This window comes from Gobio gobio, assembly GCF_949357685.1.
Source record: "Gobio gobio genome assembly, chromosome: 7".
Lineage (NCBI taxonomy): Eukaryota > Metazoa > Chordata > Actinopteri > Cypriniformes > Gobionidae > Gobio > Gobio gobio.
Genome location: NC_137103.1, coordinates 38,667,176 through 38,693,656, shown reverse-complemented (window position 1 = coordinate 38,693,656; position 26,481 = coordinate 38,667,176). Strand labels below are relative to the sequence as shown.

At 39.4% G+C, this 26,481-nt stretch overlaps 1 protein-coding gene across 1 annotated transcript; it reads left to right on the top strand.

Moving 5' to 3' along the window:
- Positions 1-26,449, top strand: rftn2 (raftlin family member 2). Its single transcript, XM_079821655.1, has 9 exons — positions 1-507; positions 15,679-15,859; positions 16,971-17,079; positions 17,799-17,976; positions 18,996-19,214; positions 21,841-21,947; positions 22,048-22,151; positions 22,240-22,318; positions 24,911-26,449. Exons 1-9 carry the CDS (start codon positions 369-371, stop codon positions 25,106-25,108), a joined length of 1,314 nt encoding a protein of 437 aa, XP_079677781.1. The 5' UTR covers positions 1-368; the 3' UTR covers positions 25,109-26,449.
- Positions 26,450-26,481: the final 32 nt, after the last annotated feature.

Here is a 26,481-nt window from a genome sequence, read left to right as displayed (position 1 = left end):
ACTACAACTTTTGCTTTAATATTTCGCAGCCATTTAGGGAGACTGGGTGCGATGTGGTTTTTCTGGTAGCGATTTTAAAGAAAACAATCTGGATTTCTTTACAGCACATCAACTTCAGAAATATTTTGTTTCATAAACCCTCTCGCAGCAGGACTTGGTGATCTTTGCTTGTTCATTGAGACTTAAGCCGTTTTCTTAAAGGGGATCGGACACACTGCACGTCATCCTCGCTTCAGCGCCACTCCCAAAGGATTAAGTTGTAGGAATATGGAGCAAACTCACTAAGCACAGGAACGGGAGTCCACTGTCTGTGTGGCCGAGTGGGTCGCCCCGTGTCCGGTCTTGCGTGTGCTGGAGATCCCGTTATAATGGGATGCGGACTACGGAAACTGGAGGACCCGGAGGACAGCAGCCCGGGGAAAATCTACTCCACTTTAAAAAGACCACAGGTTGAGACCAAAACAGACACCGCGTACGAGTATGTGCTTCTGGACTTCAGTTTGGAAGGTAAACAAAAGTTTGGATGTGAAGTTCGATTACAAAAAATGGCATGGTAACCATAGTTTCCATTAAAATAGTAGTTATTTCCGTTATTCTTAATACAATACAACTGCATTAACTTGGTATTAGCCGCCAAATAAACTTCTGAAAGCTTTTTAGAGTACTAACAAGAAGTAAGAATGGTATGTTTTGCTTAAACTTACGCCTTCCATGGTACTTTTTCATTTTGCAAGGGAGTAATGAATGAGAAGAGCTGTTGTTCTTTCGGCTGCCTCACACAATCTAGTAACGTAATCTGCCTAGATAATAGTGGCACGTGCCAGTGATGCCCAAAAATGCTCCCTAGGCAGGCAGCTCACTAGGATTTGAGCAAATACCATATTTTCACTTTCAAACTTGCATGATCAGAAAGAGCTTTAATGCCAAGTGTGCTTGCACACACAAGGAATTTACCTTATTGGAGCTTCCAGTCACATATAAATATAACAAGACACATAACGTTATTCATTTAAGAATAACCGATATTAAAAAAAAAGTGTAAAGACCGATAGGTTTAGTCTGAATAAACATGAAAACTGGTAACGTTATGTGTCCTGGAGTTCGTGAGAGCTTATACCGTTTTACCCAGCAACAGCGCTGAAGCCTCATAACACGTGGAAATAGGTCAGTGGTTTTTTTTACCTTCATTAACGGCGTCTGAGACACACAACCGGCAGCACAAGATGACATTCATGACTCCCTCCGTGCAACAGTTTCCACTATCTGAATTTCCCACAAGCGCCTTTTTATTGGTTTGAAGGAACCATGTGCATTCTTACTCAGTCAGGACAGTACTGCCCACATTTATCAAATTAGTATAGTATAGTCAGTGTATTGGAGTGTTATTTTGCCTGGAGAAGTTGCGGATTGTTTTATAGTGGGTGCGGAACTAGTTTCTCGCTAGCTAGCCGGGAGCGGGAAATGAAATCTACGTAATGGATTTTGAAAACCTGGAATGATTTACAGATTGACGCTTTGAGCATGGAGACTTCATTTGCTCCATTTCATTCACGTGCTCTGCTCCAGACCGTATTTCAGTAGGCCTATGTGCGTTGACTATATTTTCGTTGAATGGTTAGTTCACCCAAAAATGCACATTCTGTCATTATTACTCGCCCTCAAGTCGTTCCAAACCCGTAGACTTCATCCTCGGAACACAAATTAAGAACTTTTTGATCAAATCTGAGCGCTTTCTATAGCCTACTCAGCAACTACCACTTTGAAGCTTCAACAAGTTCATTAAGAGATCGAAAAACGAATCCATATGATTTGAAGATTGAATTTAGGCTTTTATTCACATATAAACATTCATAAACATGCCCCTTAAGTTAGGTGGTAAACGGAAGCTCAAGCATGTTCACTTGACATGTGAGAACCAAGGGGGTAATCCAGCTCCCGGAAACCGTACCTTCCATATGGCGCGGCCATTGCTAACCAAGCCATCACCTGCTGTTAGCATCCCATTGACTCCCATTCATTTTGGCCTCACTTTGACAGTGAATATCTTTACATCTGAGGCGTTTAAAGACTCTATTCGTCCATTGTTTATTTCTAAACAAACACGACAATGTATAAAAGGCTCCATTACCTTGTATCTTACACTATCGCCCCGTTGAAGCTGTTTTTGTAAAATATAGGCTAACGATTGCGTCATAACCACGCGACTGTGTCGCGTTGTTTAGCAAATTACCGTATAGACCCGAGGAGAAGCCTGTAGGCAATCCTTTACTGTCTATGAGGCAATCGGGGGGTCGTGGAGGCATAAACGCAGATAGAGATGTTGCAGATCCTGCTTTATTCATCAAAAGTTGCTCCTGCTCACCCTCTCTGTCTCTGCAAGATTCGGTGATTCAGATTTACGTTGCACAACTACTAGAAGACTTGCCACTGTCGGACAGGTTGCTCACGTCACATCTACGTCGTCAAGCTCAGTCTGAGGCTGCGCAGTACGCTCAGCCATCAGGAAGTGAGTGCTTCTATCTGACTTCAATTATCTCCGTTGAAGTCTATGGGCTCGCTCTGTCCATTTCTTTTACTGTCTATGGTGAGAACCAATGAGGTTCATTCTCGCGTGTTACACCGCAAACAATGAAGTTTGTTCTTGCGTGACAAGTATGTTCGGTTGAGCTTCTGTTTATTAGCCTGACAAGCCAGACCCACATCAAGATGTTGGGTCTGGGAACTCACCATTGGCAGGGCTCAATCCGAGGGGCGGGACAAACGGTTGTCTTTCAAATTCCCTCTGCATGCAATTGGATAGCGCTACAACCAACCAGAGAGCAACGTGAAGTGAAGCTAGTTGATGGATTAAACGTTCGCCGTATCCAGTCGGCAAAACTCCAAAGACATATTCCTTTCTTAAGAATGACTTCAGTGCCGTTCTTCGTTCTTTTCTCAAAGAAAAGCTTAAAGGGGTCATAGAATGACATTTTTGTACAAGTTAATATGATTCTTTAGTGTCTAAATGAAAAGTTTGTAATATACTTTAATTAAAAATTCTCATTAGTATTGTAAGAAAACACTCATTTTACCTGGTCAAAACCAGCTTAGTTTTAGGCAAGTCATTTCAGTGTATGTGACTTTAAATGATAATGAGCTTTGCTCACCCCGCCCCCTCTGCTCTGTGGGGCGTTCGGTTCGACCCGACACAACACCACAACACACGTGGAGTTTTGCCTTGACCACATTTGAGGGTATATTTTCGAGAAATAATGGCAACGGGAGTCTCTGAGGACACATCTGAGCAACCTTATCATTTTGAACCGGAGTCGGACCAGGAACAGATGACGAACCCAACGAAGTTCGAACAGGACGTTTCTGAATGGTTGGTTAACGTCATGTCACTTTGATCTATCTTTGTACTGGCAGAGTAGCGTAGTTGCTATGTGTTTACTGATGTATTAGTTCATTGACAGATTGATGTTATGTTATAAGATTTTTTTTTTTACATTACTTCTTAATCAGTAACAGACACCGTTATAAACCATGTACAAAAGTAAGCTTAGTGTAGTGTTACCACGTTAACTTTATCACCCGAGTAACTTACACAGTTTGTAATAACAAACATAACGCGTTGTTCATTATAAACGTGGGATTATGAATTATATTGAGAACGTCATACACAGAAAGCATGCCGTAATGTAACTTACCCTGTAAACTTTAGCCTCATTCATCGTGAAGCGTGCAAGCGATTTGCAAAGATTAATATAAAGGTTAATAAATCGTTACACTCACATCTGCCTGAGGTGCAGCAGGAACACGATCCTTTTTTCAAGAGCAGCTTATAAGCAAAATCTGCTTTATACTGACGATCGTTTATAAAGCAGTCTGCTGAGAAATGATTCGCGCAAACATTGACGTTGATCGGGGGGAATATTCCCTTCTAAAACAAAACTCAGCAGCCACTGGGTCTTCAGTGGTTCGGATTTAGGAACATCAAAATGACTGCTGTGTTCGTTATTACACCCAACAACACAACACCACAATCGCTTAGACGCCTTGATGACAGCTCGCTCAGGGCGGGTCTGTGTTGAAAAGCTGCTGTCAATCAACAATCTTAGGAGGGGCGTACACCGTGTAACGTCACACGATCAGACGGCTCGATTTGAGACAGGGAAAAATATATAAGGATATTAAAAAAATACACTGGATGTATTTTTATCATTATAGGATGGTTGTGTACAGGCACTGCCAACACACATTTCTGTATAATCAACTTGTAAAAGTGCATGTATCATTCTATGACCCCTTTAACTCAAAGTCTTCCAGAGTCGCGGCCAAAGCCGATTCGAAAGACCGCCGTTCGCCAGCTTCTTTGCTTTTTACAAGTAGCACCCCGTTAGCGGTCGGAACCGCCGCAACTCTGCCGTGACGTGCCGTCATTATGTTAAGCCCGCCCACCGACTCTTTACATGATGTGATTGGCCTGACCAGAGTTTGTTTTTTCCAGCTCGCAGGTCTACCGAGAGTTGCTAGACTACACTCACGGCAGATTAGATTTGCTGCCGCTAGGGTGCGTCTAGATTTCTAGGCTATCTGTTTATGTGTGCTGAACAATATTTAAATGTGAATAGAGTGGTGCAGGTATGACGTCACTTAGGCCAACAAGCAGTTAGCATCACACTGGTCCCTCGTCAAAAACCCAATAGGATTTGTCCATAGACTTTTGGATTGTTGAATTCTGTGATCAACAAAAGTTCATGATACTTGCACGTTTTGTCCATCAAGATATTTATCACATTAAAAATGCAGTTGCCAGAAGTGAAAAGCTAAAGGTAGACTATAATGAACTACACCACAGTCACACGACTTCAACGTCACCACCACTAAGCTTTCTACAACTCTTTCAGTTTTTATCTAAAAACATTTTCCCAGAAAGATTGAGATAGAATAGTTTATAAGAGCACAATTATAAGCATAACGAGGCTGTAAAAGAGGAATGAGCTTAGCCTTCCTGTTCGGCGTGATGTCGTTTAAAGGGACACGGCAACTTTTTGGGACTTTAGCTTACTCACCATATCCCCAGAGTTAGATAAGTCCATACATCCCATTCTCACCTCCGTGTGTGCCATAACTCTCTGACGCACCCACCACTAGCCTAGCTTAGCACAAAGACTGGAGGTAAATGGCTCCAGCTAGCCTACTGCTCAATAAGTGACAAAGTAACGCCAACATTTTCCTATATATATGTTGTGATGTGTATAGTTACATCATGTACTAAGACAGACAGAAAATAAAAGGTTGCGAATTTCTAGACCGATATGGCTAGGAACTATTCTCTCATTCCTGCGTAACGATCAAGGAACTTTGCTGCCGTACCATGGGTGCAGCGGCGTAATGATATCACGCAGCGCCTGAAAATAGTCCCCAGTATGCTCTCTGTGCAAGCAGGTTGTCACGTTGGTTATGTTGACAGAAGTTAGCCTATTATTTTCAGGCGCTGAGTAATGGTGCATTCAAGTCATGTCGTAAATATCGTATTTACGCACATGAACGCCACCACGAAGTCGTAAATACCAGTGGGAAGTTCGGGATTTTCTTTTAGCCCCGATCTGTACGAGTTGGGGGCGTGTCAGTGAGAAACATGGAGGAATCAATGGATGCAATGTCTGTAGTTGAATAACGGGTATTTAGCAGTGACACTGTCAGGCTTTGTCATTTACAACAAAGTAAGCTAGCGTTGTAATATAACAATTAGCCTAATATATAACGGTACAGTTTACAGTGGCTTCATATATTAAAGGTCCCGTTCTTCGTGATCCCATTTTTCAAACTTTAGTTAGTGTGTAATGTTGCTGTTAGAGCATATATAATACCTGTAAAATTATAAAGCTCAAAGTTCAATGCCAAGCGAGATATTTTATTTAACAGAAGTTCCCTTTCAAAGCCTACAGCGAACGGCCGGTTTGGACTACATCCCTGTACTCCCTGCTTTAATGACGTCAGTAGAACAGTTTGATGACTAACCTCCGCCCACAAGAATACGCGGAAAAAGGGGGCGTGGTCTTGTTGCTCCCTCGTGGAGAAGAGGAAGTGTTGCGTTCGGTTCGGTTGCGTTTGTCGCCATGTCGTTCAGACGCTGTTATTTTCATCCCGGAGTCAAATAACCTTTGTTTGGCCTTCAGGGGCTGTAGTTTGAGCGCGTTCATCTCCCCGTTATGGTAAGAGGCGTGACCTTCCCGGGCAACGTGTGTAAGCTGCTGTCGAATCACAACACGGGAACCGCTGGCACAATCAGAACTCGTTACGTATTTCTGAAGGAGGGACTTCATAGAACAGGGAAATCTTTCAAGCCGTTTTGAGGACAGTGAAAACAGCAGTATACAGATAAGTAAATTGTGTGAAAAATACTGTGTTTTTTTACACATGAAACATGAACACATGTTATATTGCACACTGTAAACACAATCAAAGCTTCAAAAAAACACGAAAAACGGGACCTTTAATTAAAAAACGTAAAAGATTAAAACTCAGCTGATGCGCATTCTTTGTTCTTCATTTTCTATAAGCAGAGTTAACAAACCTTGCTGTATTTTCGTGAAATTCATTACAAGAAGGTACACTGCCATCTTGCGCCGACCAAAGAGACTTGAACGCACATGATTTCGTAAACACGACTTCTCACCTTGTAAATACGAATATCCCAGAAGGACTTGAACGCACCATAATATCATTGCGCCGCTGCACCCATGGTACGGCAGTAAAGTTCCTTGATCATTATGCAGGAATGAGACTAGGCTATAACTCCTAGCCATACACCTGAAGCTAATCAAGGTCTTCAGGATTACTAAGGTCCTGTCCCAAATGGCACCCTAAACCCTCACGGTCTTCGTCTGAGTCCGCACTTTCACGACGTTATGCCACTTTGACTGCCGGGAAGAAGTCGGCTGCGTAGCTCACACCAGTGCGGGCTCGGCAGAAGTGCGCATCGAGGGCGCATATCGACCCTAAGGCCCTGTCCCAAATGGCACACTTCATGTGCACTTTCGGTCTTGTGGACTTACAATGGTCGCTGCGTGTCCGTTAAGTCCACAAGACCGTAGGGTGTCCCATTCGTCATTTAAGATTAAAGAAAGGTGCTTGTGAGGGTGCTTTTTGTAATGGTAGTCTATGTTGAGTATGCAGGTCACGTGTCTCCACCTGCCCAGGCCTCAAATCCACCACTTTAGAAGATTAAGAAGCAAATTATTTGCTCTCCCTGAAACTGAGCTAAATCTGTAGGCTACCTGGCTTGTTTTCATCTGGTCAACGTGAAAAGCCTCAATATAACAGAACAATAAGTCATATTTTTATATACAACCCCAAATCAGAAAAAGTTGGGACAGTATGGAAAACGCAAAAAAAAAGAAAAAAGAAGTGATTTCTAAATTTACTTTGACTTGTATTTCATTGCAGACAATATGAACACAAAATATTTCATGTTTTGTCTGGCCAACTTCATGTAATTTGTAAATATGCATGCATCCTTTCCTGTCATTCAGACCTGCAACACATTTAAAAAAAAGTTGGGACAGAAAAGCATTTACCACTTTGTAATGTTGCCATTCCTTTTCACAACACTTAAAGATGTTTAGGGACTGAAGACACCAAGTGATGAAGTGTTTCAGGTGTAATTTTGTCCCATTCTTCCTGCAAACAAGTCTTAAGGTGGGCAACAGTACGGGGTCTTCGTTGTCGCATTTTGCGCTTCAAAATGCGCCACACATTCTCTATTGGAGACAGGTCGGGACTGCAGGCAGGCCAGTCAAGTACCCGTACCCTCTTCCTCCGCAGCCAGGACTTTGTAATGTGTGCAGAATGTGGATTTGCATTGTCTTGTTGAAATATGCATGGACGTCCCTGGAAAAGATGTCTTCTTGAAGGCAGCATATTATGCTCCCAAATCTCTATGTACTTTTCAGCATTAATGGTGCCTTCACAGAAGTGTAAGTTACCTTTGCCAAGGGCACTGACACAACCCCATACCATGACAGACCCTGGCTTTTGGACTTGTTGCTGGTAACAGTCTGGATGATCCTTTTCTTCTTTGGTCCGGAGCACACGGCTTCCATTCCTCCCAAAAAATACCTGAAATACTGATTCATCTGACCACAGTACACGTTTCCACTGTGTGATGGTCCATCCCAGATGCCTCCGAGCCCAGAGAAGTCGACGGCGCTTCTGGACACTGTTAACATAGGGCTTCCTTTTGGCACAGTACAGTTTTAACTGGCATTTGTGGATGTAACTACGTATTGTGGTACTTGACAAAGGTTTGCCAAAGTAGTCCTGAGCCCATGTGGTGATATCGCTTATAGATGAATGACGATTCTTGATGCAGTGCCGCCTGAGGGATCGGAGATCACGGTTGTTCAGCTTAGGCTTGCGCCCTTGTCCTTTACGCACTGAAATTCCTCCAGATTCCTTGAATCTTTTAATTATGTTATGCACTGTTGAATGTGAAATATCCAAATCTCTTCCTATCTTTCTTTGAGGAACATTGTTTGTAAACATTTCAATATAGGGTTGTGCCGATGGACGACCATCGTGATGCCACGCCCCCGTTGCGAGTGCGACACACACTAATCCGCTTCTATATTATTAGTTAAACTAAAAACTTAGCAGGGATGCTCTGTAAATTAAATTGAGAATGTAACTAATGCATATATGCCATTTTAAATACTGTAGTCTATGCCAGATATATATAGCCTACATTTTGAAATAATTTGAGGCTGAAACATCCATAAGCATGCGTGTTTATTTCAGCACTTCCGTCAGTGAAACAACACAGCCTATAAAACATTTAAACGATTTTCAGTAAATAATGGTTACCTCAAGAATATAAGAAAATTAAATATTAGTTAGAATAATATTTGATTCATACTATTTCCCCGCAAAGATGCGTCATATAGCCTACTGCTCTGCGCTTTGAGAGGAATGGGACACAAGCTGGATAGACAACTTCTCGAATATCTTCATCTTCATGTTTTCTCCTGATGTTGCAAGGCAACACTGTTTGTAAAATGTCTGAAGAGCGGATTTTATCTTCCACAAGGTCAAGACATTTAGGCAATGTTTGATTATTCACTGCCAGAGAAAACGAAACCAAAATCACCGGCGTGTGTTTGAAATGCGCTATTCAAATAAACCAAACTTGACGCGCCTTACTAAGTTTAATAACAAGAACAAACTGTGTTAAATAAAATTTGAAGTAAAAAAGTATTCGTCCCACAGTGTTTTGTTATACTTTCCCACAGTAAAAGATGTGAATAGTTATAATATACTTAATTATAAGCAAACGAAAAGGAAGAAACGTTTATAATCCCCTGCGAAAATGGGTGCGACGTGAGTGAAGATTTGGGAAAAGAAACGAGATGTCCATGTCCATTGGGATAAAATGGACTAGGCCTATTGTTAAAATTCACGGAAATTCGATTGACCAGATCCAGATCACAAAACGGAATGAAAAAGAGCTCTCTGACCATTATTTCCTTTGTAGGCTAAACAAAGCTTTGTGCTTCACTCCTGTGGTAATATTCACGTGACACAGCATTCACATACAAAACACTGGGTTAGTAAAATAACGAAATTAATTTTTAAAAGTAGAAAATAGTATTTATGTAAAGAGATATATTAAAATATAAAGAGCTCAACTCTTAAGTGGAAGGAAGCTATTTTTCCCCCTCACATGCAATCTAGCGGACGAGTCATTATTTGGGTCAGTAAAAATAACGAAATGATAGTTTTAAGTAGAAAATAGTATTTATGTAAAGAGATATAGATATAGTATATTATCTACCTATTTACCTAATTACCCCCCCCCCCCCCAAACGACGATATCATCGACCATCACGATGTTTTACTGTAAACATCGTCAACTGCCAATTTAGGGGACATCGCCCAACCCTACCCTATTTCAATAATTTTCTCACGTATTTGTTGGCAAACTGGCGATCCTCGGCCCATCTTTGCTCCTAAAGGATTAGACCTTTCTTGGATGCTGCTTTTGTACCAAATCATAATTACAATCACCTGTTGACATCACCTGTTTCAAATCACATCATTATTTAACCATTTTACCTCATTACTAGCCCTAAATTGCTCCTGTCCCAACTTTTTTTGAAATGTGTTGCAGGTCTGAATGACAGGAAAGGATGCATATTTACAAATTACATTAAGTTGACCAGACAAAACATGAAATATTTTGTGTTCATATTGTCTGCAATGAAATACAAGTCAAAGTACATTTAGAAATCACTTCTTCTTTTTTTTATTTGCGTTTTCCATACTGTCCCAACTTTTTCTGATATGGGGTTGTACAACACATCTTCAGCCAGATGTTGGACTTTTTTAAAATCTAAACATAAACTTGTCTGCAGTGCGGTAGTGAGAGATTTGAGAAAAAAGTCAATTGGCATGTCAGAACCCCCTTTGTTCTAGCCTTTCATTCCTGAGAACACCTGGTATACAGATGCCTGAAGCGACGGTGTCTGACACTGCTCACCGGAGCGCTCGCATTATTTAGACAGATCTGCATCACAGGCTTCTTTGCCTTGCTCTATCTGCAAATCGAATGTAACCTGTGGAAACTCTTGCTCGGCTGTGTGTCTGTGAGTGTTTGAAGGGTTACGAGATGATGTGGCTATACCTTTCAACACGGTTCTTCTTTGAAGCCATTTGCAAGACCTAATCTTTGCAAGTACACCCATCTCTACCTAAAATCACGGTAGAACTGTATCACTTGTAAAAAAAAATCCCACTGTTGTTGTTAGCTTGCATACTCCATGCATGCACTCTTCACTTGGACCTGTCTTGTCCTGCATCTCATGTCAGGACAGGCACAATGCTGGTTTCTACACTCGTAAAAACAAAACAGGTTTTCACAGCTATTGAACCATTTGGATTCCTATGGATTTGTCTTAGTGTTACTTTGAAGAACATTTTAATAATCTAAAGAACTTTTTTCCACTATAAAGAACCTTTTGGAGAATATATATATGGTTCCATTGATGGTCTTCATGGACCCATAGATGCCAAATAAAGAACATTCATTTTTAAGTAAGGCTGTAATGTGTAAACTGTTTTGTCAGATAATCTTAGAAGTCTTGTCTGTTGTGCAAGAGGGAAGCTAAAGGATATTCCTCCAGGGTACTGCTTCCTCTTACTTGGGTGCTGCTGGGAAGGTCCAAAGTTTGGTGTGCTCTGTGTGCGTGGCTCTCGTGGATACTCGATTACGTATCATTTGGATGAGACTTGGTGAATGACTTTTGATCATGTGCTAAAGGAGTCACATATCAAGAAAACAAAGACTGTATGTAAAGTACTGTAATGTTTACAACCTCCCCTACCCCTAAAAAGACCATTTATTAAAAATAAAATGAAAAAAATGTCAGATTTAGAAATGAATATGACATTTTATACATCAGTGAGGCTATTGGCATGCACAGGAGCTTGCTTGATGCTTGAAGCCAGATGTTCATGTTGCAGAGGAAGCAGACAGAATTAAGAGTGGCCTTAATCTCTGCATTGGATCAGTTTCATTGCTGTCAGGTCGAAAACGGGATTAGTTTCAATGTCTCATTTTGGCCTTAAATCACCATTTGAAGAACCTTCATCAATTTTCCTGTCCATTTAGGAGTCTTTAATATTCTTATAGGGATAGTTCAACCAAAAATGGAAATTCATAATGTTCTCACCTTCTCCATAAGTGTGCATAAGTATATGATGACAATTAAAATTGAGTGAAATATTCCTTTAAATGAAAGCATACAACATTATTGTCAGAGCATTGAATTGGATACTCCATGTAAGGTATGTTGGTGTAATCTCCCTTTTGGTTAATCTCATACTGGCATGTTGATGGATTTATGAGTATTAAAATGATTTGAAGGTCAATGTAGTTTAATCTAGCAAAACCCGAATAAGAAGTTATCTCAAGGCCTGTAACTGAAATTAACTACCGGTAGTATGACCTTGCACACCTTGGTCTTTTACACCAAAATAAACAATAAAAGAGAGATTTTTTTTGCATAATGTAAAATATATCCTATTTTTAGGCCATAAATAATTTATTGCATTGCAACATTATTTTTGGATGGAAGGGTGCACATTTTTAGAAAATTATATCAGATTCAGCACAAAATTCAGTATCGTAAATACTACCAAGATGCTTTCTCTTCTTAAATTAATGCAAAACAAAATCTTTTATTATAACTTTTATAAATAACTATTAAAAAAGGTTACTGAAGACAATTTTAGTCAAGTGCTATTTCTATGATGCAAACTGTTGCTGCTCATGTACAGCATTACATTTCCAAGTTCCATTCCACTTAGGATGCTGCCTATGTAGGCAGCAAACAGCAAGGCCGGCCACTAGGTTTTGGAACAGAGCCCATGTTAAGGTTTCTCCAAGCGGCTCTTCAATAGCGTGCTACCGTTTAGTTGGCTTCTCTTCCTCCTGTCTGCAGCCTCTTACAGAAGATCACCCTGACGTCTCCCTCCTCTCCCCCAACCCCCCCAACACACTTCCTGTGTCCACAAAGAGCTGCTGTTCACAGGGAGGCCTGGCCCCATGCCACACACACTCAGCCTCGCAAACACAACATTCCACCAGACACACAACACAAACATACTCACGCAAACATTCAGTCTTTCGGTTCCCACACTGGAGCAGACCCGAATTTTAAAATTCACATGAGAGACGATCTCTTGGACCACATATCTACTAGGGGTGCTCCGATCGATCGGCAACCGATCATGATCGGTCGATAATCGCTTTGGGATGGTTGATCGGCGGTCTCCAAAAAGGCCGATCTCATGAACCGATCGCATGCTGACGACACATAAACCCCGCGCCTGCTGTGAGAGCTAGGGCATAATATGCAGCGACACCGTCTCATTCTCTTTCCAGTGCGGGTAAAATAATTATAATGCTGAAGGTGAGGTACAATTCATATTTCTATATTAGATAACTTTCGCAGTCATTTGAAAACGTTCTGTGGGACATAAGTTCACAAACAGCGCGCGTGAATCACAGCGTGCGCGCGCGCTCTCTCTCCCTTTCAAAATGCTCAAATGGCTTCACATCAGCGCATCGCATCTGCACTAAAATCGAGGTGCTCAGTTGACACAGGATTTGCCACTTTGCACAATCGAGGCAGTGTCGCATTGTCACTAAAGTTTATCATTTGCATTTATTTTTAAGTCTTGCCAGTGTTCAAACCGCACTCGCGCGCACGGTCTGGACACACACACACACACACACACACACACACACACACACACACACACACACACACACACACAGGCCATCTCACAAAAAGCTTGCGAGTACAAAGTGCGCTGAAATGGTCAGATACACACATATGTATGTACTAAATGACCGTCTTGACGAGTATGCACGTAAACCCCGTCGTGACTCGCGAGTGAACATTTGTGCAACTGCATGTAACCGTAACCGTGTTCACTCTTAAAGTGACAGCTGTCGAATAAACTGCTGCTGTCTCTGAGTTTCTCTTTGTCTTGTGTTGAACCTTTATGACACCCACTGCTCTTGAATGACTAACTTTTGCAACCTTAAGTGTAAGGATGAATCTAATTTAATTTATTCAGGGAAGACCAATATTAATTTACATTTGATTTCTTATTAAATGTCTTTAGTATTTCTTACCTCAATACTAATGTTAGACCTACCTGAAAAATTGTTTTTAAAAACAAAAATGCACTGCATGATCAAATATTTAGGTGAGAATTATATACATTTATTATATACATTTATTTGGGAAAGATGGCCTACAATAGTCTTAAGTTATCTCATTTTCTAAAATAAACACTTGGTGGTTCTTCAAGATCTTGACTCAGTTAATTTAGAGTTAGTTTCATTTCTACAAATGGTGCAAACTCTGCAAGATTATAGATAAAAGATTGCCATTCTGTGATCGGCAGTGATCGGCAATCGGCAGATCATGATCTTGGTGATCGGTGATCGGCCCCAAAAATGCTGATCGGAGCATCTCTAATATCTACTCTCTGAAAACTTTCTCAAACAGCAAATATGAGCGGGATTGAGTTTTCAATTCTCATCCAAGTCTGATTTGGCAGCTATACTGAACGTTTCCCCATCCCAGTGTCTGTGGCCATTAAAGGGCTTTAACAGGCACGTATACATGTCCGTCCTTCACATCTGAGCTTCAGAGACACACCACGGACACAACGACCCCCAGGGGCTGGGGAGAGCGGTGGCTCGTTCACAGAGACACAGACCTTAGAAAGGCCTGCAATTTGTCCCAGACCCTTGAACCCCCCCCCCTCCTGTCACCTCTCACACAGAGGCCTCTGTTCTCCATAGAGACTGTGTGTGTCGGTTATAAAAAAAAAGAGAAAAAGCAGAATGGATGAATAAAAAGGAAAGGGTGAGAAGAAGACATGGAGAAAACTGAGAATGAAAAGAAGAGTTTGAAGGTGTGAAAGCTGCAGAGGGAAAATGAGAAACAGATAGACTGGGATATGGGAGGGAGAAAGAGGAGGTAGAGGAAAGGAATTTATGGGATATTTTATGACCCAGAAAGGGTTTGGGGGAAAAAGAGGTCTTGTGTATGGAAGTAAGCATTTTGAGAGTGTGAAGGAAATGTGGCAAATATTCCAGAAATGCATTACGACAGCATGGTGGTGTTATATATTTCACCCCAAAATCAAAATATTTAGCATAACGATTTGCACAAATATTAGGTAAAATATAATAAGTAATTATAATGATTTTATTACTACTTTAAGGTATTCAATGATTTGGATTCAATAAAACTTACATTTTCACATAGTAAATTTAGCTAATTGTAATCAAATTGAAATGAAAAGAAATTAAAACTTGCTTTATATGTTGCCAGGACACATTAAATTGGATACATTGAAATAAATGCTGTTTATTTAAATTTGCTATTTATCAAAGAATCCTGAAAAAAAGTATCATGGTTTCCACAAAATATTAGCAGTAAAACTATTTTAAACGTTGATAATAATAAGGGCGCACGCACACACACCTTATAGGATGATGTGACACTAAAGACTGGAGTAATGGCTTCTGAAAATTCAGCTAATAAATTACATTTATATTTATTTCAAGTAAAAGTTATTTTTAATTGTAATAATATTTCACAATATTACTGTTTTTACTGTATTTTTGATCAAATATATGCAGCCTTGGTGAGCATTAGAGACTTCTTTCAAAAACATTTAATAGTTTTTCAGACCCCATATGTTTAAACAGTAATGTGCATGCCACATTTAGAACAATGCATGTAATATAATATCAGCTGTGGAGAACCGTCAGACTCAGATGAACCTCATATGAACTGTATATTGGACACACTGACAGGGTGCTTTCTAAAGAGTGTTCTTGTTCTTCACACAATTTTCAGGAGTTGGAAAAATGTTAGATCCAATTTCACATTTGCCCACCCATAAAAAATTAACTACCCACACAGATAATAAAATAAACTGTGATTTGCCACTTTACATGTCTATCAGATAAACCTTTGCTCTCTAAAAGGGCGGCTCTTGGCGATATTAACACAGCTTGTGGTATTCTGCCAATGTCTTTTAGCATTATATGGTGGTGGTTTTCGCTGAGTGTATTGTAAGTTTTAGTTCTACTGTGTTCCACAGGCAGTCGGCCTACAGTGCAGTATCTGTCCTCGCTGTGCGAGCTGCCCCATGCCCTGCAGTCCTACTACACCCAAGGCTATGTACTGGCCGCCCTGCATCCCATCATCCTCTCAGTGGGCCGGACCCGCTCTTTGCCCTGCAGCCTGCTCTACAGGGCCATTCTGTTCCGCCCACGATCAAGGTAATGTTCACCATGTGCATACCTCATCATTGCACCGCCTATTCTGGACCCCCAAAAACCCAGACCAGCTCCTTCCAAGTAAATAATAATTAACTTTTAATGAGTCAGCATGAATATTTAATGAGATCAGTAGTGGGAGGTCAGACAGTCTAGCTAGAGTGGGCGGGGCTTGTGTGAAGTCAGACTAGGGTGCAGATGTGGGTTAAATTTAAGTTATAAAAATGCCCTGACAACAGTGTAGTTTTTCAGCAACCAATGAGAACCTGCAAAGCAGCAGTGGATGAACAGGACAGGCTAATTTCAACTATGATGCTTTAGGTGACAATAAATTATTCAAAAGTTAAGTCTGGGACAGTTGTAGTGTGTTATCAGTATTGTGGTGTGAAAAACACTGAGCTGTGTAATGCCAACTCCTGTGAATACTGTATGAATGATGTCTGCATCCAGTCAGCATAAGCTTGAATGCGCTTTCAAGCAGAGACTATGGCAATGAAACCCGCAAAAAGCTGCCTTCTCAGGCAGTGGCATCCAGACATATCTACATCCATTGTTTGCTTAACTTCCTGTCTACAAAGATGCCTAAATGCTGTAATTTCTTGTAGGAAAGCAGCAAAGAAGTATTTTTGCATCCTGTGATATCCATCAGTACTGTCGGTGTGATTCAGTGGTTGCTTGAAAGAATAAAATGCTGTCTGATGGGCTAGAAATAGGCTTAATAGGAAGTTATTTATATATGGCTTTTTAATGATCCTATTTCTGCCAAGAAGTAAGCATTGTAGTCATTAAATGTTTGCTTGCATCTAAAGCTCACTTGAATCAGTTCCAGATCATTAAATGTGGTGTTATGGTGCTGTGATGTCTGAAATCAGTTTTAGGGTTGGCTTCATAAAGAATAGCTGTCTGTTAAATCATTGATTTTCAAACTCCGCTGATGCGGTCAGTTAGGGGCAGAAGGGTTAAACCTCTAAGCAAATTTGTACTTTGCTAATGGAGGGCATGTGAAGAATAGCAAATGTCAACAGTTATAAAATATGCATAATGTTTTCATGCAGCGAGTTTAAAACACAACTGCCTCAACTGATGTGTTTTTGTTTGTGTTGTGTGGTTGCAGTAATCATGCAGTGCCGATGATTGACAGCTTGCCTGTGCTGCGAGTGGAGGAGTGGCCACTGCCCGGAGAATCTCTGACCAGTGACACAGTGAAACTGCTCATAGACAGGGTCCGTTTTTTCCCAACCACAAAACAAACGTTTATTTTAGCCATGTATTTTTATATTTACTAGAAATATTGTTTACTTTTTCCATTGAATGAGGTTTATAAAGTTGCTTTTATAAAAATAAATGGGTTGAAAAAATGCACAAAACAAAATTTAAAGAATTTACAACCTCATGTGTATATATATATATATATATAGTGCTAGTTATATTTAATAGGGCTGCACAATTATGATAATCACAGTCCAATTTCTTGCAAACTCACAATCAGATTTGGCAAAAAGTAATATTGACCATAGTAATATTAGTGCCCAAAAATGCATGTCTGGCAAATTTGAAGTGACAATTTTTTTTCTCTTCTGTATTGTGATGTACATCCAAGAATAACAGAGTATTGGAAAAGCAGAAAATGTAGGGTGGGGACGTTTTATCTCTTGGTTGTTGATTGGTTGGAGGCAGATCTGATTGTGAGTTTGCAGTTAATTGTATGAAAGGGGCGGGGTTTACGCTGGCTAAATGATTGGAGAAGCTATGTCCATTTATATTGAATTATGACATTTTGATTAAAATGATGAGCTAAAAAAAGAACTGAATTTTCATTTCATTCAGACTTTAAGGTTCATTGGTCTCTTTCTGCAAAAAATTATAAATTTCAATTCCTCAGGGAGGGTTTAGACATGCATATTAATGCTAACCATATGTTTTGTTGTGTGTGCATCCTCAGGTGAACAGCTATGCCCGGGGTGGTGTGAGGTTTGTGGGATCAGTGCTTCAACAGGCTGGAGGAGGGGGGTGTAATGGTAGAGTGCCCAGTCCCAGGAGGGGCTGCCGGTCCCCGTCCCGCACCCCACCTCGCACACCGCCCGGAGACGGAGATCTAGAAGGCCGTAGCTACAGCCCAGGTGAGATTCTCCTCTAACCTCATTATGTACCATCTGAAGTCTCAATCATTCATATATATATATATATATACTTTTAAATCAGATACAATGATGTTTGACTGCACGGATGAACTGTAAATGCTTTGAGATTCACCCAATAATGCATGATTGGAATAATTGTTCACATTTTAGCCTTAAATCAAAAAGCTAAATTAAATTTAAGTGAAGTTTCTTTTTACCATAATGACAAAAATATAGCATTGTTAAAATTATAACCAATCTGTATAACCTATATGTAACCTTATTCAGATTAATGAAGAGTCTTTTTCTTCCCCCCCTTTTCAGTTTTAGTGGTGTCAGTTTAAATTTGGTTTAACCCTGTAATATCTTTGCCCTCTGTGGAGCCGCAGTGCCTCCTCACCCTCTGGGCATCATACCAGCCGCTCGATTCTCCATGTCAACCATTTTGGGGCCACAAGTGAAGTGAGATTAAGATCTGTCAGACGCTGTTAGCGTCTTAACACGAGTACTGTACCTCATTTCTCTGCCCCGTTAGACGTATCATTTATGGTAGATGGACTGCTAGTTTGACCTAATAAAAATGGTTCCTAAAGCAATGATCATTTAGACTGGGTAAACCCAGACTGATCTGCCTGCGATTTGATTTCGCCCTGCAACTCAGTCTGGAAACCTGTACATTCGTTTCTTATGCTTCTGTTACACTTTTGCGGGAACCAATCACAGACTGGCTTATCCACCTGGCGCGCTATTGGCGGGTTTAACATGATGACGGATAGAGAAGCGATGGGTCGTTGCCTAGGACTATCCAATTGCATACAGAGTCATTTAATTTAAGCTCGTTTATCACGCCTCCTGTGCAATAGAAAATACATAGCAGACTTCCCAGACCAATGTTCAATGTTAAATTGAGCTTGGTCTGTTGACAGCCAGACAAATGATCATTGACTTATTTTATTGAAATATGCCAGTAAGTTTGAGCTTGCATTCTAGTTTGCATGAACTGTCACTGTCGTTTTCAGACCTGAGATTGTTGGTGCTGTTTCACTCCTGGGCCCCGGGCTGTGCACCGCTGGACTCTCTCGCCTGCTGTTACCACCAGGGGGCGCTGTCCATGCGCGTGTCCAGAAAGGGCCAAGTGGTCAGTGCCCTGGAAGCTGATTGGCTGGAACTGACCGCAGCTTACTACCGCAAGGGATGGTCACTGGTCGACTCCTTTGTATACTGGGACACACCTAAAGGTAGTTATTTTTGACTGTCGTTTGAGTGGTTCCTTGAGCTGGTTGTTCATCTGGCTGCCATGTTTAATTTCTCTGATTGCGAAAGAAAGATGTTAACATCCTCTTTAGCTCTTCCCAAGGACATTTTCTCCAAGTACATCTTTTCACTCTCAGAAGTCATGTTCTTCATCCTCATCTTTTGAAACCCTCCACATCTCTCTGTCTTTAACTAAAGCCATGTTTCCCTTCTCCCGTCTCCCACCAGAACTAAATTTAGAGTCTCGCGTCCCTAACCTCACGACCGTGCTTCCTGTTTCACACCAGGCTAATAGGAGCTAAATCAGATGTGTGTTTGTGTGTGGGTGTTTGTGACATCTGGGCTCACTCTTTCTATACCCTCTGTATGTACTGTGTGTGTGTGTTCTGTGTACACATATACATAAATACACATGCATGCATACATGCGCTACAATTAAAACATTTAGAGGTTTTTTTCGATATGTTTGAAAGAAGTCTCTTTTCTACGTAGCCCCGCATATAAAATGCAGGGGGGGGGGGTGTATATCGTGGCCACTAATTGACCATTCGTTCCCTCGATTTACTAAATCTTGGCCACGTTGTTCTAGTTTGTTCTTTTGTTTTAGTTAAATCGAAATGAGGTAACAAATTAGTTTGGCCATGATTTACTTAAATGAGGGAATTAATTAATAAATCATGGGAACTAATTCTTAATTTGTGGCCACAATATACCTTTTTCTGCATGTGGCTCTGCATTTATTTGTTTAAAAAATATAAATTAAGCAATATTGTGAAATATATTATTACAATTCAAAACTCTTTATTTTAAAGTGCCCCTATTACGCTATTTTAAAGTTTCCTAATTTTGTTTTGGAGGTCTCCTACAACAGGTTTACATGCATCAAAGGTCAAAAAACAGACTTGATGGATGAATCTGTCTCTCTAAATCCCTCCTTTCCGTGAGCTTGCTCTGCTCGGCCAGATGGCCCAGTCTGTTACGATTGGTTACAGCGCGTGTCAGAAGTTAACGCCCATTATCATAACTGAACTTCAGCTGCATCCGGGGGCTTCCTCAGTCCTCAGCGATTGTACACACTGACAGTAACAATGACTTCAATTTTACCATATCAATCCGAGCGCGAGTCTGATGATGAAACATTGGAAGAACTTTTTCAACCAGAACCTCCATCACAAGTGTAACTTGAGCAGGACGTTTCTCAGTGATGCGCTACTCAGTTTGAGGTACATTATGAGATGTTGCTGCCGTAATTCCTCACCATCAGCATTAACAAGTGTATGTCCATCAATAAACCCATGGACGATTTCTAATTTATTGCGGTGCATATGCAGGAACTGTATCAATAACAGCACATACAGTACGTTAGCCGAGCACTAACTTGAATGACTGATGTAACATTAAAGTTTGCAAAACAAATCTTGCTCCATCCTTTATCTTTACTCAAATTAGTAAGAATGACAATCAGTCTGCATTAATAGACACAGTTTTTAGGTAATGGTGGCCCACAGCTAGACTGGGTAAACCCAGCCTGATCTGCCGGCGATTTGATTTCGCCCTGCAACCTGTACATTCATTTCTACTGCTTCTGTTACACTTTTGAGGGAACCAATCACAGACTGGCTTATCCACCTGGCGCGCTATTGGCGGGTTTAACACGATGACGGATAGAGAAGTGATGGGTTGTTGCCCGTTGATCACGCCTCTTGTAGTCTGATTGGTTGAAGGACTATCCAATTGTATACAGAGTCATTTGAATTATGCTCGTTGATTACGCCTCTTGGGGTCTGATTGGTTGAAGGACTATCCAGACTAGCCAGACAAGTCCACAGCTGCTTACCAGTAGAAACTATATACATCAATAATTATTCATACTTACAGGTTGTGATTCTGAGGAGAAAGTTGGTCCAAATGAACTGAGTACTGACCTATCTTTCAAGTGCAAGTCGTCAGTAAAATGACGTTTTTGAGGGATGGTCAAGTTGTTCACGGGCTGACGACATACAACATTGACGGGCATTATGCGAATGTCTTTTCTAGTGGCGTAGAACCATCACGAAGTGTGATTCTAAATACAAACAACTCGTATTGACAGTTCACAGTCGATTCTTTCTTTTGGGAGACAGTCACTTTATTTATCGTTTACTTTCGACTTTGCAGAACATTTACATTCACAAACATGCACTATGTGAAAGGGAATATTCGAAAATGTAATGAACTATTTATTTAGTTTAGTTGCAAAAATACAGAAAATGTTTAAATGCATGTTCTCAGTGTTGGCTCTATAATCTCATTCACTCTCTCTTTGTCCTCTCATACATGTTGGTGCACATGGATTTGTCTTGCTGTCCTAAAGTAGTTCAGTTTCATTATCTTTTGTAGGTCATTGACACACTTCCAGCACTGGCTAAATGAGACCTACAAATTATTGCTCTCTTATAACGTTCAGATCTGAGTAATCATGCTAAAAGGAAATCATTAATACTGCTCATGCTTTAGGTTAGGTATTTGAACAATTAAATGAATATACAGGTATACATGTACAAACATAATGTCAAATCTAGCTGTGATTTGTCATATACTATTTCTTACAGTATCCTGTCTTTTTTACAGGTGAGCCAGTGCCCAGGTCTCTAGAGGGGCTGTTTGTCTATGAGGAGAAAAGCACAGCGCCACCTGCCAATGACACGATTGTAGTGGAACAGTGGACTGTTATAGAGGTGTGACTGCATGTATGAAATGTCTGAAAGGTTTTACATTATCACATTAAGTGTGTTGTGAATGGCATTTTTATGTTCTCCTTGATGGTTTGTGTCTCAGGGTTCAGATGTGAAGACCGACTATGGTCCTCTGCTCCACACATTAGCAGATTTCGGCTGGCTTCTCACCTGTGTGCTGCCCACCCCAATTATTCGCCATGACAGGTGGGACCCTCAAAGTACAAGCAGGATGATTATGTTTATTTACACCCCATCACCGTTTCCAAAGCTGACTGTTTTTCCTTTCCTGCAGCGAAGGGAATCTTGCCACTAAGCAAGTTGTTTTTCTACAAAGACCTGTCAAAGGCCAATCGGTACCACAGCACAACCAGGTACAGTACCCGTTTAACAGTGTCACCTCAATCAATTACATTGGCAAATCCATTTCTTTTCTTGTAACACCGTCTGTCAGAAATAATTAAATGCCATTGTTTACAGTCTATTTTTGTGAGAGACTTTTTTTATTTTCAAACAAGCCAGTGTTATTTATATAGCATTATTGTATTTATTAACAATTAGCTTTTATTTTTAAATTTTTCGTTTTCATTTCAATGTAAAATTGTTGGTCATTTAAGCTTGTCATTTTATTAGTTATTTTTAAATATTACTTTGTAGGTTTAATTTATTTTTGTTTTAATTTTTATTTATTTACAGTGAATCATTTTTTTGCTTTGGCGTTAACTTAAACTAAAACCATAAAAAATAATGGTTAAATAAAATGACTTGTATTTATTTTATTTAACCTTTCTTTATATATAATATAACTTATTTTATTTCAGATAGTTGCCAAGGCAACATTTCTCATTTATTTGAACTTGAAGTAGGCCTATTAACATAACTAAAATTACATAAACTAATAAATAAATATTATTTAAAAAATATATAGACATTTAATAAAAGGTAACAATTTTCCAATAAGGTTTCATTTGTTAACATTAACTGCATTAATGTTAATTTCAACATTTACTTAATTACATTTTTAATATCAAAAGGAGTATTTATTAACGTTAGTTAATGCTGTAAAAACCTATTTGGTAACACTTTACAATAATAATTTGTTAACATTAGTTAATGTATCAACTAACATGAACTAACCATGAGCAATACATTTATTAATATTTGTTGATGTTAGTTAATGAAAATCCAGTTGTTCATTGTTTGTTCATGTTAGGTCACAGTGCATTAACTAATGTTAACAAATACAACATTTGATTTTAATAATGTTGAAATTAACATTAACTAAGATTAATAAATGCTGCATAAGTGTAATTTTTGTTAACACTTTACAATGTCTAATTTGTTAACATTTGTTAATGCATTAACTAGCATGAACTAACAATGATATTTTATATAGAAATATATGGCAACACTTTACAATAAGGTTTCATTAGATAACATTATTTAACTATTTTAGTTAACATGCACTAATAATGAACTGCACTTATGCAGCATTTATTAATCTTAGTTAATGTTAATTTCAACATTATTAAAATCAAATGTTGTATTTGTTAACATTAGTTAATGCACTGTGACCTAACATGAACAAACAATGAACAACTGGATTTTCATTAAAGGGGTGGTTCCGTGTTTTTTTTTCTAGGCTTGGTTGCAGTATAACATGTCTTAATACTTCCGCCGTATTAATACGCCGTATTTTTCTTATATTTTACCTTTATTCCACACCGCTGTCTCCACTGTCCTTTGAACGGCTCGTTTGCTTCCTGCTTCTATGAAGCCCATCCCTCCGAAAAAACGCAATGGTCTTAGATTGGTTAGATGACCAAATGTAGTTTGTAGTTCGGCAACAGCCCTCTCTCTCTTTCGTAATGACTGCGTCGTGGCCTCGCCCACTTTGTTGCGTGTTCGCGGGGGCAGTGTTTATGTTAATAGCAAGGGTTTATGATGTCACCAACCCGGGAAGAAGCTTGTTGTAGTCCAAACCGGCCGTTTTTGTAGGCAATAAACTGCCAGAACTTTAAAAGACAATATCTCCTTTTGCATTGAACTTTCAGCACTGTAACTTTGCAGATACTGTTTATGCTCAAGCAGCAACATTACACACTAACTAAAGTTAAAAAAGTGAAATCGCATGCAACCACCCCTTTAACTAACATCAACAAATATTAATAAATGTATTGCTCATGGTTAGTTCATGTTAGTTAATACATTAACTAATGTTAACAAATGAGACCTTATTGTAAAGTGTTACCAAATAGGTTTTTACAGCATTAACTAACGTTAATAAATACTCCTTTTGATATTAAAAATGTATTAAGTAAATGTTGAAATGAACATTAATGCAGTTAATGTTAACAAATGAAACCTTATGTCTATATAGTTTTTAAATAATATTTATTTATTAGTTTATGTAATTTTAGTTATGTTAATAGGCCTACTTCAAGTTCAAATAAATAAGAAATGTTGCCATGGCAACTATCTGAAATAAAAAAAGTTATATTATATATAAAGAAAGGTTAAATAAAATAAATACAAGTTATTTTATTTAACCATTATTTTTTTAATGGTTTTAGTTTAAGTTAACGCCAAAGCAATACAATTATTCACTGTAAATAAATGAAACCTACAAAGTAATATTTAAAAATAACTAATAAAATGACAAGCTTAAATGACCAACAATTTTACATTAAAAGTTAATGCATTAACAAATGTTGACAAATTAGACATTGTAAAGTGTTAACAAAAAACCCACAAACTAATAAAATGACAAAAACTTACAAAATTACTAAAACTTTAACTCAAATTAAAGTGAAACTAGAAAATATAAAGTCAAATACAAAATATCATAGTATATCTATGATACTAAAATGACAACATTGTTTAAGTTTTTCATCTAATATTTATTTTATTGTAATTTAGCTTTATATCACAACTGTTTTTTAAAACCCTTTTGTTTTCCCTTCAAGGGATCCACGCGGCGAGAGGTGTCCAGTCACTCTGTGAGTCGAGGTGTGGAGGTTACAAACACAGATCTGTCGTCTCCATGTTCAGGGGGGATCGGCGGTTTCCCTGTGTTTGGAGGAGGGTATCCCAGTGCACTCTCCCATCTAGACGAGGGAGGATTTGAGCCAGACGATGGGGCTGCAGAAGTCACCTGTATGTGACACACCAACTCAAAGACAAGCTGTCACCTTAAAACAGATGGTTACGAGCTGCAGCAATGCCCTAGAATTTACATCCCAAGGACGAAGAGATTGGCATTCTTGTATTAAAAACGGACTCCTAGCACTTTTAACTTTTTGTAACTTATTTTTTTAACAAGCCATAACGTTTTAGAGGTCAGTTACCCTTTTGTTTTAAACTGAAAGCACAATGTATGTGCAATCCTACCCTATTTTGACACAAAGTATCACAAACAGCACTGAAAGTCACTGTTATTTGCAACGCAGTATTTCACAGCACTCGCACAACACACACACACTACATGTACGGGCTCCAACGCCTTAACAAATCTTTTTTTTTTCTTATCACAGTGTCCTTCCTCACTGTTCATTTTTTGCTGTTCATTTTCCTGTTCCTTTTTTTACTTCAAACCAGCTGACAATTGAGTTTTGTTCTACCACCTGCAATGGTTCAGTGTGACGAACGCAGGAACTGAGTGTCCAAACAGCCTCTGCAGGACGCAGACGTTTATATGGTGTGCATATTTGGGACATGCTTAGATTTTCTTTTGAATATTTTCCAGGCCTTCGAGTCAAAACATCAGGAATGTTCAATACAGCTTGGGACGTCTGTGTTTAGGGGAAGTGTACACTGTACACGTACAACGCTGCAGGGTGGACCCCATGAATTAGCCTGTACTACTAAATACTGGACTTGATGCTGTAGTTTGGTTTATCTGATCTGCGCCATGAGCTCAAGTGGTGCTAGAGTTGAATTTGTATGTAAATCTCCTAGGAATTTCTGCTATCCAAAAGGGAAATGTGATACACTCAGATTTGCATGTTAATTAAGTGGCAGTATTTCATTTTTACAAGAACTGCTATGGGACTATGAGCAGGGTACTTCCTCTTGTTCAGTATAATCTGACTGTATTTCTCCCCAGCCGGTGATCAAATTCGATTTATCTGGCTGGATTTTTCAAATTGAGCTGCAATGGTGCTGCTTGTGCCACCTTATTCATTTGTAAGTTGTAGGATTTTAACTGGGTTAAGCGTTATAATTTTTATGTCTTTTATTGCCTTGACAATGTTTATCCCTCTTTGAGGAATGGCAGAATAGAATAAGCACACTTTAGCTTACAAAACAGACTATCAAGCTGCTGTAAACGTTTGATGCCACGGAGAATCGAATAAGATGTTTCTTCACTCCAGAAGCTGAACTCGGATATTTAACATTATATTCTAATATGCCAGAACTGATCAGTATTATTTACCAACTGTAGTATTTGAACGATTCAGACCATTTTTGTAATGTTTTATTAAATGGGTATTTACCTCGTATTAAAGTTGCTGTTTGTGTTGTCACTTAGCACATG

Excerpts from the sequence above, each read along its gene's own strand:
- rftn2 (XM_079821655.1), top strand. The coding sequence starts at position 369 with ATGGGATGCGGACTACGGAAACTGGAGGACCCGGAGGACAGCAGCCCG. Across the intron at positions 508-15,678 it reads TCTGGACTTCAGTTTGGAAG|GCAGTCGGCCTACAGTGCAG; the intron begins GTAAACAAAAGT and ends TGTGTTCCACAG. Across the intron at positions 21,948-22,047 it reads AACAGTGGACTGTTATAGAG|GGTTCAGATGTGAAGACCGA; the intron begins GTGTGACTGCAT and ends TTTGTGTCTCAG.